Genomic DNA, 14,234 nt, shown 5'->3' on the forward strand with positions numbered 1-14,234 from the left:
GGGCACCGTTAAGGCGGAGGGGTAGAACCTTTTCCCTGTGCCCTTGGGCTACCTGGGCCCCGGTGGTTATCTGTTGGCTAGCTACTCTTTCCACTTCAATTATAATGCCCTCTGTCTGTGGGTCACCCTAAGACGTTGCTATCTCTGTCCTTAGTTTCATGTAGGGGCCACTATGGGAATGGGTGGTCTGACTACTTCCATGCACTTCCCTGCACGTTGTGGTGTGACCTACTCCCCCATCTTAACATCTCTGCGTTCATTCCGTGTGGTGTGGGTGTTGCTCATTCCTTTTCATCCAGTATTGAATTATAACTTAACTTGTTAGCTAACATATTTTAATGTGTATATTTTATTATAAAATGGCGACTGAAATATATTCTTTTATTTTGTCATTTACATAGCTATATTCTGCTGTTCTGCCCATGCCATAGCTTCCAGCTCCTGTCTGATGGATTCTTCAATCAACATTGGACGATAATCATCAACAGGCTTCTTTGATAACCATTATGTGGGATGATCGCCAGAGACCAATCTGTCCTGTAGCGGTAGAAGCAATAAGGAGCAACTTGTCCGCGTTTATGATGTGAAAACGAGCTGAGGTGAAGGCGTTGCGTTTGAAAATGAAACAACTCCTTATCTTCTGACTAATGGAACATCATGTATATATATGTATTGTCTTTTCTTTTATATGAGTTACATATTTTTGTATCAATGCGGAAGGTTAATAAAATCAAACACGTAAATCAAAAATGTTTATATATTCTGTGACTCGATGTGGTTCTTGAGTTCAGCTGTGAACACTTTCTCTAATATCCTAGAGTTTCAGAGATGTCCTGAAATCCGGAGGTATATATGAGGGTCTGCTTGGTAGAATGAATACCATTTAATGAGTCGGATGATCAGCGAGTGTTTGTAACCGAACACGAGAGAAGTGACGATAGTGAATAGTTACACTCCAGGTTAGCAACATGTATAATTACAAGCCCTTCAACTGACAGAATTTATCACAGATAACTTCCTGCGCTGATCAACATCTACCTGTCAAATAAAGACACTACTAGGGTCATGATAATTCAGCAAACCCCATCTTCAGACAGGCAGTCCATAAGAACCCCATGAATGCTACACAGTAGAAACAATACAATTTAATGAGCCAAATGATGACGTAAGCATGCACACTTCCATGTGTAAGGTGTTCTGCTGCATTGTAACACTTGATCCTCAGTTTCCTGTTTTGGCCGTTACAGCTTTATTTGGTGTGTAATATGGTGTGAAAGGTACATTTGTCATTAGACTTCATGAAGCATTGTCCTGCAACGGCATAATTTCTTTATTGTTTTTTTCATAGCTCTTTTTACGTCGCTGTTTCTCAAACTGTAAACTATCGGATTCAACATTGGGATGATGATCGTATATAATATAGCAAACAGCTTGTCTTTCTCCAGTGAATACGCTGACGTCGGTCTCATGTAAACCCCAAGCTCTGATCCATAAAACAAAACGACAGCAGTAAGATGAGAAGAACATGTGGAGAAGGATTTGTGTCTTCCGGTGGCAGAAGGAATTTTCAAGATATTAGAGATAATGAATACATAGGATATTAGTGTTAACGTAAAGGGACCAAGCCCTATAACAACACCATCCCCGAAAGTTGCAACATTGATAAAGTAGGTGTCTGTGCATGAAAGTTTCAAAAGGGCATTGAGATCGCAAAAGAAGTGATTGATTTCTCTGGATGCACAGAAGGATAATTTAGATATCAAAACAGCATGGGGGATTGTGTCTAAAAAGCCAAGTGTCCACGAGGTGGTAGCCAACATAATCACAGCTCTCTCATTCATTATCAAGGTGTAGCGCAGGGGCTGACATATTGCAATGTATCTATCATATGCCATGGCTGAAAGCAAGAAAAATTCTGTGCTCAAGAAAGAAAAGCACAAATAGAATTGAAGAATACACAAAGAGAAATTCATGGATCCGTCTCCTGTTGAAGAGATCGCAAGCATTTTGGGGATGGTGACAGAAGTGAATCCAACGTCCAGAAAGGACAAATTCAAGAGAAAAAAATACATGGGATTGTGAAGGTTGGCATCAACAAATATTATAGTAATTATAACCAGGTTACCAATCAAAGTTATTGAATACATAAGTAAAAATACTATGAAAATTGGCAATTGAAGTTGAGGATTTTGGGACAGCCCCAGGATCAGAAATTCAGCAAGAAATGTTTGATTTGACTTATCCATATTTTCAACGCTTCTTGGATGATGTGAAAGGATTAGAATGAAGATCTGCGGAAATAAGGAAACAAAAGATCATGTTAAGTTGCGACTGTTTGTAGCAGAACAAGAAACAAACATCTTAGGATAAATACTGAATCTGCAGGTAGTCTGTTAAACTCAATACGGAGTGCCTGCAATTAATTAAAAGAAAAGAAAGACTATAAGACAGTATTCTACATTGCGTGGTTAGTTTATACCGGTGCATTGCAATACATTAAAAGAACTAATAACTAGCACAAGGTTATAGAAAGTTAGCGTAGATGGATTTATGAAAAATAGACTAATTATGAGTTGGCCAGTCCAGAAATAAGGTGCTGGTAACAACGTATTCCACCACCTTTCCGACAGGCCAACTCCAAGTCTGACGATATGGGCTCTGATCTAACCTGCTGGTAGATCAGCCCCCTAGCAGCAGATAAATGCCTGAATTACTGGCACGATTACTAACGGTGCCGGTGATTCAGTCAACCCCATCCCATGGAGTCCTTTTGGACTCCATGGAATGGGGGTCACCAGCATCTCCGCCGCCTGTAATATTCCAAGAATACCGGGATATCGGGTAAACACGGTACAGTAGTTCCCCAGTGTCCCACTGGAATTACTAGCGGGATACCGGGGAACTCATAATGAGCCCACATGTATAGGTATGCTTTTAGGTGCATTCTGAGGTAAAAGTTGGGAACCTCATGTTTTAACTTAATTAGGGTATGCTGAATTCGATTAACCCGGTTCCCAAGCCGATTTTTGAGCATTTGACCTTTTAATCAGCATAAACAAAATGTCCGACAAATTACAATTTTCGGTCAATGTCACTGAGCAAGCATTTCTATATCATGTAAATACATACAGCTATTATACGTTTATCATCCAAATTTCACCGAGAAGGAATGTACATGGCTACGTTCATATATCCATATGTCTGATTAATGGCTAGGGACATACTGAGACAGAAATTCAATCCGACAGGCCTATTAATAATGGACACCAAAAAATGGAAACTGGCGTTAGTAAGATAAAGTTCAGTAATAATAAGGAATCACAAACAGTCATAAATGTTATATGAAACAAAATGTCAGCCTGTTTTGCCAAACTACATAACATCCATGCAAGGGGTCTCACACTGATCATGTCTCTGTTGCTGACAGGCACACATTGATGTGCACCTCAGTTCTGATTTGCAACATTTGCAGCGTCGACTCGCACACTGCTTCTGGCATGCACATGAAATTGTCTCGAGGCAGCCTTCTGGGATTGCACTCATTGACATCAGAATAGGCGCTAGTCCTCAATCACCACGTGTCCATCCCATGTCCACATGTGCAGGAAGGTCAGGTATGGCACAATCGGCATTTCCTCCCACCACGCCTTGATAGTGCACTCTCATCAATTGGAAAGGAAGAACATCACTTGTCGGTGATATTGCTTCCAGTTTACCAGCCCTGGAGAACAGGATATGTTGTGCTGAAAGAACACAGTCTTCACACTCAAGTCCCGCTCGGCCACCGACACAGTTCTCTTCACACTGAGCCACACTCGCAGTTCACCTTCTCTTCGGGTCTCGTCGGCAGATCCACTCTCACGCTGTGGACGCTGTTGGACCCCTATATGCTTTCTTGTGTGTTCACAGCTCCTGCTGCACACCTCCGACCATCATCTGCTGGTGTCCTGGTTCACTCACAGGACCAACCTCAACTGTCTCCTTGCGCAGAGGATTCCATGCTGGACCCTTTGCTGCTGGTCTCCTCCCTTCTTATACACCTGCACCCACTTGACAGGTTGCAGGTGTGAGTCCCAAATTAGAATTGCCTGGTTGGAATTATTGAAGCAGTTGGGACATGCCTGACCTTAACAACACTCTGCAGGCCTCTTTCTCGTCTCAGTACTAGAGTGGTGAAATGACGTACTAGTGTTCACTACTCCAAGTTGCCTCTTCCACGTACTAGAACCAGACAGGGCTGAATGAGGGAAAATGTGGGGAGATGTGTTGCAATAGCCCACAAAGGTCCGGGCAGGGTTAGATTGGTCTTCATAAGGGAAAGGGTATACCATGTCTTGCCCGTGGGCACCCTCTCCCCAATCCCCAAGGACCCTCCACCCAGGTGATCCTCCCTCGCTTCTTCACCCCCAGGGTCAGGATCCAAAAGTGATGGCCCTTCCCTGGCCACCTGAGAAGAGGATTCAAGGGGAATAGGTGTGAGGATACCCTCGTGTTTCTCACAGTGAGCAGCCAGCGCAATCATCGGATCAGGCATGCATTGCTTGCATTGCAAGGTGGTGGTCAGTCGATGAGACCTGGAAGGCATTGCCGCCCAAGGTGCTCTGGAGGCTCACTTGTGTGCTTATCACCCTAACACCTCCACTACACACATCAATTGGGCAAAGGCTGACAAGAGCTCACTGGCCTAACGGGGGCCCCCGCACTCCTTGCAGTGTGGGGGGCCCCACCACCACATGTCCTGGTAGGGGGGGCCTTGAATTAAAAACATTTTTTTCTTTTTTCTATTTTTTAGTCAGTGATAATTTCTTTATTAAGGCAGAGTGACTGCAAAAATAAACTATTTATTTTTGAAGGCCGAAGACATCCATGTCAGAGGGTGGAGGAGGTCTATGACTTCAAAAATAATTTGTTTTCTTTTTGAAGTCACTCTGCATTCATAAAGAAATTATTTCCAATATGGTTTGGTCCTTAACGGAAATAATTTCATTATGAAGTCGGAGTGACTTAAAAAAAACCTTTTCTTTTTTAAGAAATACGTGTGTGTGTGAGTGTATGGTGAACGAGTGCACACTAAATATATAGTTGGCTGCCTGCGTAAGTGTATGGTGAAAAGGTGCAAAATTAAACGTTTGGGTGGCTGGGTGTGTGTTTCGAGTGTATGGTGAAAGGGTGCACACTGAAATGTATGGGTGGCTGCCTGGGTGTGCATGTATGGTGAAAGGGTGCACACTTAAATGTATAGGTGGCTGCCTGTGTGAGTGTATGGTGAAAAGGTTCACACTTAAATCTATAGTTGGCTGGCTGTGTGAGTGTATGGTGAAAGGGTACACAGATAAATGTATGGGTGGCTGGGTGGGTGTGTCGAGTGTATGGTGACAGGGGACACACTTAAATGTATAGGTGGCTGCCCGAGTGAGTGTATGGTGAAAGGGTGCACACTTACATGTATGGGTGGCTATCTGGGTGTGTGTGCCAGTATGGTGAAAGGGTGCACGCTTAAATGTATGGGTGGCTGGTGAATGGTGTGTGTGCTTGTGTTCAGGGGTGCAACAAAACCTACATTTTGGGAGGGTGGTGCTAATCCTTCAAATGTTGGGAGAGGTGATAACTTCACGGGTGGTGCGGGGAGTTAAACTTACTTGTGTAGGGGCATCTAACTTCTTTATGCATTCTAATGAGAATATTCTAATGCAGCTTCAATATTACAAGCAGTTAACTCTCTCCTTTAAGTCTGAAAGTACCCACATATGGACTGGTGTGAGAATAAGCGGTCTCCTGTTTCCTCTCTACCCTTCCAATCTTTCCCCGGGCATGCAAGTACTAAACCCACATCAAGATTTCCATTGCCTAAAGAATAATGCATTTGAATGCAGGGACTAACAGTGAAATGCTTTGCGTTAGTAATTGCTGGGCCTTTGTTAACACCAAAACCGATGCATCTGTGTCCTGTTCTGTCCGGCAACGGTTCTGTAAGTCAGCCAGGTCGAGTCAACATAGCCCAAGAGTTCGATGGGTGCTATGGGAGGGCTGAAGCCCATTCAGCTCAATGGTGTTGCGCCACTACTTAGTGGTAATCCTCATTACTCATAGCCCTATTCATCCTCGTCCCAGTACTTTTGTATGAGGCACTTTGACGTATACACAAGTACTGGGATGAGGTAGAGGGACATGGAGGTAATGCCTCGTTTAGTGACCTGTAATCTTCATTACTCCTAGTCCCACTCTTCCTCATCCCAGTACTTACCTATGAGGCAAGGAGCCTCATTCGTAAGCAATGGGACAAGGAAGAGGGACGTGGAGGTCATTCTGGGCTGAGGAGCTGATTTTGGCAGTTGAGCTGAGAGGTGGTAGGGAAAGGGGATCTGTGGAGGGTGGGGTGGGATGGGGATTGTGCGATAAATCATAATGGTCATCCATGTCCAGGCCAAGCAGGCATGATATGTGGTATTAGTGGCTAAGAGGCATTTTGGTGCAGCCAGTCTACTTATTTCGTAGTTTCCCTTGACTTTTCTATTAACTGGGCATCTCTGATAATGTATTCCTGCTAAGTGTAATTACTTGGCTAGGCTGGCATTTGGGTACTGCCAGTCTAGCCATTTCTTACTGCGGCATTGTTTATTTTTCTGGCCATCTGTGATAAAAGAACCATAATAAGTGTTGTTGCTTCGACTAGCATTTTGATGCACCCAGTCTAGGTATGTCTAAATGTGGCCTGGTATGCTTTACTGTAATATCTTATTACGTGTCTAGACTGATCTACATTGTGCAGCCAGTTGGACATGTTTTCACTGTGGCATGCCATTTTCAATAGAAAAGCATTACATTATTTAAAGCATTAGTGTTCCTGTGCACTGTTGGTGACTTGCATGTATTGGATTTTTGGATTGGTGTTACCCTACAAAAACATTGCAACTACTCTAGCCTTTTAGCCAGTTTTTCTCAGAAAGTGTGCTTTATAATGCATTAAATCACATTTATATCTTTCTCCTAGTGCAGGGTGTGGCGTACCCCTGCAGCTGCACGTTCGTGCGTATTGTGCAAGCGTAGTAAACTAGGCCGGCCCAGAGTTTGGCGCAACCTATGATTTGCTGCCGAGTTACGGGGGCACTCAGCATGGCTTGCAGGGGAGGTGAGGGCCCAGATTTTATGTTATGCCACTGCAAGAGTTCCATATTTTACCATTGACTAATACCACCCCCACCCCCCACCTGGCTACACCGACATCTCACAACTCTCCTCCTGGCACCCTGCAATATTGCTTCCCCCCCACCTCTTTGTCTCTTGCTCACCTTGTGCTCATGCTGTGCCCACCTAGTTCACTCTATTCCGCTCCTAATCTCTCTTTGCCCCACCATTGAAACTCACTCCCTATCCGTGACATCACAAATACCACCAAACTATTTGCTTCAATTCAGCCATCCAACTCCATCTCCTGCATTTAAAGGGACTCCAAGACTTTGCCAGCACATTCCTGCTGCCCTTGGTGCCCTCCCCCTGATCCCCACTGCCTCTATGCTTGATGCTATCTCCCTAAACATGCTGTTTGCTCCCTTGATTGTCTGTTCTCTGTCCCTAGTTTATGACCTATCACCAGGAAGACCCTGAGAAATGTTATGTCTCGGTCTCTGGCATCTCAAGTAGCACAGGGAATACCACGAAAGCTCCCGTACCAGTAGCTGTCATCCAGGTAGAAGGGAGAATCCCAATAATTCTCATGTTGGCAGATTTCAGCCAGGTAGTGGGAGAACTCAAACAATGATCCTATTGTTCACTCCCAGCTGGTAGCTGGTGGAACATGATCAATTCACCTGTTAGCAGCTCTCAGTAGCAGAGAGAAAACAAAACTGCTCTCAGGTCTGTTGAAAGATAGCTCTCCCTCCTCAAGAGTACTACACCACAGCTCTCCATTCCATGGCCACAAGGCCAGTCAATAACCCCGCTCAACTTTTTGGTGTGTGACACAAAGCGGACAGCAAGTCATCCGCATCAGAACTGGCGCACTTGCTAATGCTCAATATCTAATGATAGTCTTGCTCAATGAAGGGCTTGTTCATTCTGATGAATGTTAATTGTCCGTCGTCCCCCTGCTGTGAGATACAATAGTATTGTCAGCAGTAAAGACTTGCTCAGACTGTACCAGGGAAACGAGACAGGTTAGAGATTATACGCCAACTGTCACAATAGGTGCTGGCTAGGGGGGGCCGCTTGGTGAACCATTAGTGGATCCCTGTGTCGGTGGTGGCTGTGGTGCTGGCATTGGAAGTCGGGTTGGCATCCATGTGAACGAGTAGCATTGTCTATCCCTCAATCTCTGTAACTGTGTCAGTGTCTTCCTCCTCTTCCTCTGTCAGTGGTTTCTAGAATCATGTGTTATTGCTGCCTGTACTCGAGTGGGTCATACTCTTTACTAGCTCATGATAGCCATTATACTCAGACTCACTGGATGTGACCGGAGAAGACCAGACATTTCCAATACACTGACCGTGTGCATAGTGTGCTGTGTCTCCTGGCTCCTCCTCCTCCTCTAGACTGTGCGTCATTTGCCCTCTTTCAACAGGGTCCTCTAAACGGTGTGCTGTGTCTCCTGGCTCCTCCTCCTCCTCTAGACTGTGCGTCATTTGCCCTCTTTCAACAGGGTCCTCTAAACGGTGTGCTGTGTCTCCTGGCTCCTCCTCCTCCTCTAGACTGTGCGTCATTTGCCCTCTTTCAACAGGGTCCTCTAAACGGTGTGCTGTGTCTACTGGCTCCTCCTCCTCCTCTAGACTGTGCGTCATTTGCCCTCTTTCAACAGGGTCCTCTAAACGGTGTGCTGTGTCTCCTGGCTCCTCCTCCTCCTCTAGACTGTGCGTCATTTACCCTCTTTCAACAGGGTCCTCTAAACGGTGTGCTGTGTCTCCTGGCTCCTCCTCCTCCTCTAGACTGTGCGTCATTTACCCTCTTTCAACAGGGTCTTCTACACTGTGTGCTGTGTCTCCTGGATCATCATACAGTATGTGGTGTTTGCCCCGGCTCATCGAATTGAGGCAATCTGCAACTCTCTCCCTTCTGACCCAGAGACAGTGGACAGAACCTCCTACTCCTGCGACTGCAATACCAGCTAAGATTGCAGTTTTATTTATTGTGCAGGAGCTGCTGCTGAACGCCTCAATTATAGCTTCAATGTGCCACACACGTCTGTCCTCCCTTGTGGACATAGCTCTGCAGTGACTGATGTAGTGCGTGCTCTATCCACCCGCCTCCTCCTCCTCGGCATGTTAGGTGCTCTAGACATGTTGGTGCTCAACAGGTTCATGTTTTAATCCTCTCCTTTTCCCCAAGAATTCTAAGACTTTTTTTTTACCGAAGCAACAGATATGTGAAGGACGCGACCACAAAAAGACCATACACTCAGTTATAGCCACTGAAGTCAACCTCAGGCTTACAAAGAGTTGTAAGGCTTTTCATTGGTAACACAATTTCTAAAGCTTTTCATGTGCAGAAAATACTTTCAAGACATGGAGGAAGTATGGATACTGGCCAAACAAAGACAGCACACTTAGTTACAGAAGCTGCATGCCGCTGTGTCCACACAATTCCGTGCTCCTATTCTCCCCAATCTAACAAGCAATGGCGCATACATTCATGTCATGCAAGTTGGTCACTGGCGTTCTCTTCCCCGGTACTGAGGGTATGTACTCAGTTCCAGCCACTATAGGTAATCTCCTTCCTCTGAAGAAGTCAAAGGCTTTTCTGTTCAAGGAACCATTCTGTGGCCTGTCCACAAAAAGGCCTGGTCCTCACTTATGGACAAACACTGAATGCACCGTATGGCCTACCAAGATTCCCAAGACTTTTCATTCCCATCATTATTTCTAAGACATTTTCATGAGCAAAAGGATTTATAAGACTTTCATTCACAAAACAATTTCTAATACATTTCTAATCAAGCAGCAAGTCTGTGGACTGGCCACACAAATAGGTCACACGTAGTTAGTTACATACAAAGTGTGTGATCTCCTGCCTGCCACTGACTCCACACAATGATGTAGTCCTATTGTTCTGAATCTGACAAGCAAAGGCATGTGTGTTTATGTCATGCAAGGTAAGTAGCAATCAAAGGAATAGCCTGTCCTCCCATTTTCTACCCCTCCTCCAACTAAGTCATATTTCAGCAGTTTTCCATATCTCCTTCAACTAAGTCCTATTTTAATGTATAATAGACAAGGTTGATACACACTTTGAATGCGACACCTCCGTTATTCCTTGAAAGAAATATGTGGTCACTCTCACTCTGGTGATGTTGGAGCAAGTTTATTAATGGTTTGCTCACATCCCTTAGTTATCTGCGTTCTGCCTGTGTCCCTCGCGAGGGACACAGGCAGAACGCAGATAACTAAGGGATTAACCCATGATTTTTGTGAGATGGAATTCCGATGGAAAGTATTATTTAGCAAATAATTTGCCCATAAATAAGTTTTTGTTTTGAAAAAGGCCCTTGAGAGGCTGAAACACGTGTTAACAACAATCAATGGGCAATGTGAGCAAACCATTAATAAACTTGCTCCAACATTACCAAAGTGAGTGTGACCACATATTTCTTTTAAGGAATAACGGAGGTGGCGCATTCAAAGTGTGTATCAACCTTGTCTACCTTGCAACCAAGGGAAGGAGGGGATTGGTCCTTCCCTAAAACAGCACACTAGCGTGACACCAGAGCAACAGGAGTGGTATTAAGGTCGCTGGGTCAAAAGGCTACTACCAAAACAAAACCCCTAGTATAAATAATAAAACTATTTTAATGTATATTGTACCTCTCCCAACTAAAGCCTAGGGTAATGTTCCACTTCTCCCTCAACTAATTCCCATTTCACTTTTTTTCTTTCTCTCCTTCGACTACCTACTATATTCACGTTCTACCTCTCAAATAATTCCTATTACGATTTTCTATTTCTCCCTCAACTTAATCCTATTTCAGTTTTCTATATCTCCCTCAACTAAGTCATATTTTGATTTTCTGCATGTCCCTCAACTAATTCCCATTTCCATTGCCTATCTCGCCCTCAACTAAAGGCTATTTTAATTTCTAACTCATCCTCAACTAAAACCTATTTTAGGTTTCTACCCCTCACTCAAATAATTCCTTCTCCTATTGTCTATGTCACGCTCAACCAAAGGCTATTTTAATGGTCTACCTCTTCTTCAACTAAAGCCTATTTTAATGTTTTAACTCTCAATTCATTTCTATTTCCCTTTTATACCTCTCCCTCAACTAAAGCCAATTTAAATTTTCTATCACTCCCTCAACTAGTTCCTATTTCAATATTCTGTGTTCATCGCAATGCAATCCTCCCAATGTTCTACCCGCTCTCAGATAAAGCCTCCTAGTCTCTCAAGCGCTGGGCAACCTCCTGCCTCCTCTCACTCCAGACTGATTGTGAATCTGGACCACTCAGCCCTATTTATAGATTTAATCCCAAAGTATGACACTCCCTCAGCCTGAATTCCATTCAATTTCATGAAAATTGGCCTGCATTCTGGTGGTTCACTATAAGCCAAATATGTTTTTTATGTTCTTAGAGTTTGGCAACAACTGCTTAGAGCCCCAGGAGACGGTTAGACACAGCCTCATTCGGCACTCAATGGGAGATCTACAGCAGACTGGTTTTAAGGGTACACACAGACAGGGCTTGTCTCTGATTCAGCGCTACTGCTATGGTGACTATAGTCACATTGTGACCAGGCTGGGATCCATCACTAGACTTGGGGCCTAACCCACGGTCCCTGGCTGCATCGCTTGTTATTCAACCCTTTGTCTGATCTCAGACCACCGACTGGCCCGGGTGGCAGGACCCCACCAGAGGCTCTACCGAGGATAACCATGCCAGTCTTTCTCTTGGCTGCCCTGGGGATCCTGTCTATGCTGCAAGCACGAGATGGAGACGGCCCTCCTGCTAAATTACAGAACACTTGTCTATGAGGAATCCTAAGGATCTTATTCTATTTCAATATTGGGGCGTGAGGGTCATCACAGCTAGGCCCAGAAGAAACATGCATTGTGGCCTGTATTACAGGCTCATCAGTGTGAAACACATGCTGGCCTACATTCCAATACTTCAATTCTTTTGTTTTATGAAAGTTTGACTAGTTCAGAAGTCCAAACTAAGAGTCAGATATAACACTGTGTTTTGTAATTGTAGATTCCATTTGTATAAAACATTGATCAATTTCATTTTCTCTTATGTTTGTACCAGTGCATTGATATTTCCCAGGAATTTGAATGAGCCTTATATAGCTTACTCACCTGTCATGAGTCCTTTGTTTATGCTGTAGTCTGTAACACTACCCTCCACACCAGAATATAGCTGTGTATCACCAACGTTGGAGTGACAGGACAGAACCAAGGACATAATCAGCTGAAGGAGGCGGGACCTATAAATATTAAAGATAATAGGTGAGAGTAGCCCACACTCTGCCAAGGATATCTCCGGGTTCCCTATGTCTCAGAACTGACTCAAACCAATGCAAGGCTCCTGTACAAAATCGGAGAACCTCGGAAAAAAGAGTGAAACAGATATTAAGGTGAACAGGTCTGAGGGTTTTAGGAGCAGCCGTCAGATCCCTCGCCGATTGCTTTCCAGAACATCCGGGCATTTATTATGAATATTTTATTTTCCAGAATGAATCATTCCTATATTTATAACATTTTGCCAGAATGACATACATGTGTCAAGAATGGGAGATAAAGTCACCAAACCCTGCCACTTTATGTGAAAGATCAATGACCCAAGTACAAGAGAAACAATTAGAGGAGCATAGGTAGGGTATTTGCATAGATGCACGATTAACAGCTGTTAGGAACGCAGTCGCTCCCATCCAATCTACAACCATGTGTCAACAGTGGTTCTGGATGCCTTCATCTCTGGTGACATCCCTATCTCTAAACTGGTCACCGCCCCCCTCTACTGATCCGACCACTCTCTCCTCTCCTCCCACTTGGGGCCCCTCGGCTCTCTGTCCGAGCCACCTCCTGCATTGCCAGACTCCTTTGCTGTCATTTGACCGATGAAGCGAGTGTCAGTCGCTGCTTTTGCCTCCACTTTCACCCCTTTCCTGCCCCTGCCTCTAACTCTCCTTCCAACTCTGTCCGTGCTAATCTCCACCTCTCCATCTCTAACACCCTTACAATCCTTGCCCCTGTCATGAGGATCCGCCTAAAACCTGCCTGCAAGAGCAACGGATGGTATGATTCTGATCGAGCTTCTATGAAACGTAAGTGCAGAGCTGCTGGACGGAAGTGGCATACCTCTGACAAACTGGCCTGTCGCCTGCCCCAAAGGCAATATCGTTTTTCTATCGACTCTAAGAAGAGGGCCCACATTAAGTCCTGCATCTCTGGAGTCACTAACAACACGACTGAACTTTTCAAATTCTGCAAGGAGCTCGCCAATCCAACTGCATTCCCCACCTCTCTCCTTCCTTCCCAGGCTCTCTGCACCGCTTTGGCCTCCCATTTCACATAACAAATTCAGGCCATCCTGTCCTCATTCTCCACCACCCCATCCCCACTCCCGCTCCTGCTCCCCTGCCTCCCATGGCCCCCCTCCCTCTACTCCCCGCACGCTCCTCCCTACCGCCCATAGCACCTCATAAGGTCTCTAAAGTTGTCCGCTCTATGAATGTCTCATCCAACAGGGTCCCCCTTGCTCTTCAAGAACCATTAAGGACAACATCTCCTCTCTCACCCCAGCTCTTGCTGACTTCTGTAACCACTCCTTCGCTACTGGATCTTTCCCGCTATGGCTCAAGCACTCCCTTATGCACCCTCTCCTAAAAAAGCTGTCTGCTGACCCCTCCTGCCCGGCTAACTATCGCCCTATCTTCACCACCACCTTCCTGGTTAAACTCTTGGAGAAGTTGGTCCTCCCCAAATTGATCCTTCATACTGAACTTGTCGGTTGCCCCCATGACCATCAATCTCGATTCTGGGCATCCAGAGGCAGGGAAACTGCTCTCCTGCTCACTTGTGAAGATGTGCTCACAAATCTTGACTCTAACTCTCCTGCGATTCTTATTCTCCTCAACCTCTCCTCTAACTTTGACATGGTCAACCATTCTATCCTCATAAAACAGCTCTGTGATAGCCTGGGCATCACAGACCGGGCACTGGATTGGCTGACCTCCCTCCACACTAACCACCCTTCCCAGCTGCAACTGGGCCCTTTCTCCTCCACCACCACACTTTCTACCTGCAATGT

At 45.0% G+C, this 14,234-nt stretch overlaps 1 protein-coding gene across 1 annotated transcript; it reads right to left on the bottom strand.

Moving 5' to 3' along the window:
• Positions 1-1,289: 1,289 nt before the first annotated feature.
• LOC138579676 (olfactory receptor 5AR1-like) lies at positions 1,290-8,852 on the bottom strand. Its single transcript, XM_069649916.1, has 2 exons — positions 8,409-8,852; positions 1,290-2,291 (listed from the first exon to the last, which is right to left on the bottom strand). Exons 1-2 carry the CDS (start codon positions 8,850-8,852, stop codon positions 1,290-1,292), a joined length of 1,446 nt encoding a protein of 481 aa, XP_069506017.1.
• Between the last annotated feature and the right edge of the window lie 5,382 nt (positions 8,853-14,234).

Source organism: Ambystoma mexicanum, chromosome 3p, assembly GCF_040938575.1.
Source record: "Ambystoma mexicanum isolate Mex_15411 chromosome 3p, UKY_AmexF1_1, whole genome shotgun sequence".
Lineage (NCBI taxonomy): Eukaryota > Metazoa > Chordata > Amphibia > Caudata > Ambystomatidae > Ambystoma > Ambystoma mexicanum.

Bases quoted from the DNA above. Each gene is read 5' to 3' on its own strand.
- LOC138579676 (XM_069649916.1), bottom strand. From the start codon at position 8,852: ATGACGCACAGTCTAGAGGAGGAGGAGGAGCCAGGAGACACAGCACAC. The intron at 2,292-8,408 runs GTAAAGAGTATG...TTATTTCCGCAG, and splicing joins ATAATGGCTATCATGAGCTA to ATCTTCATTCTAATCCTTTC.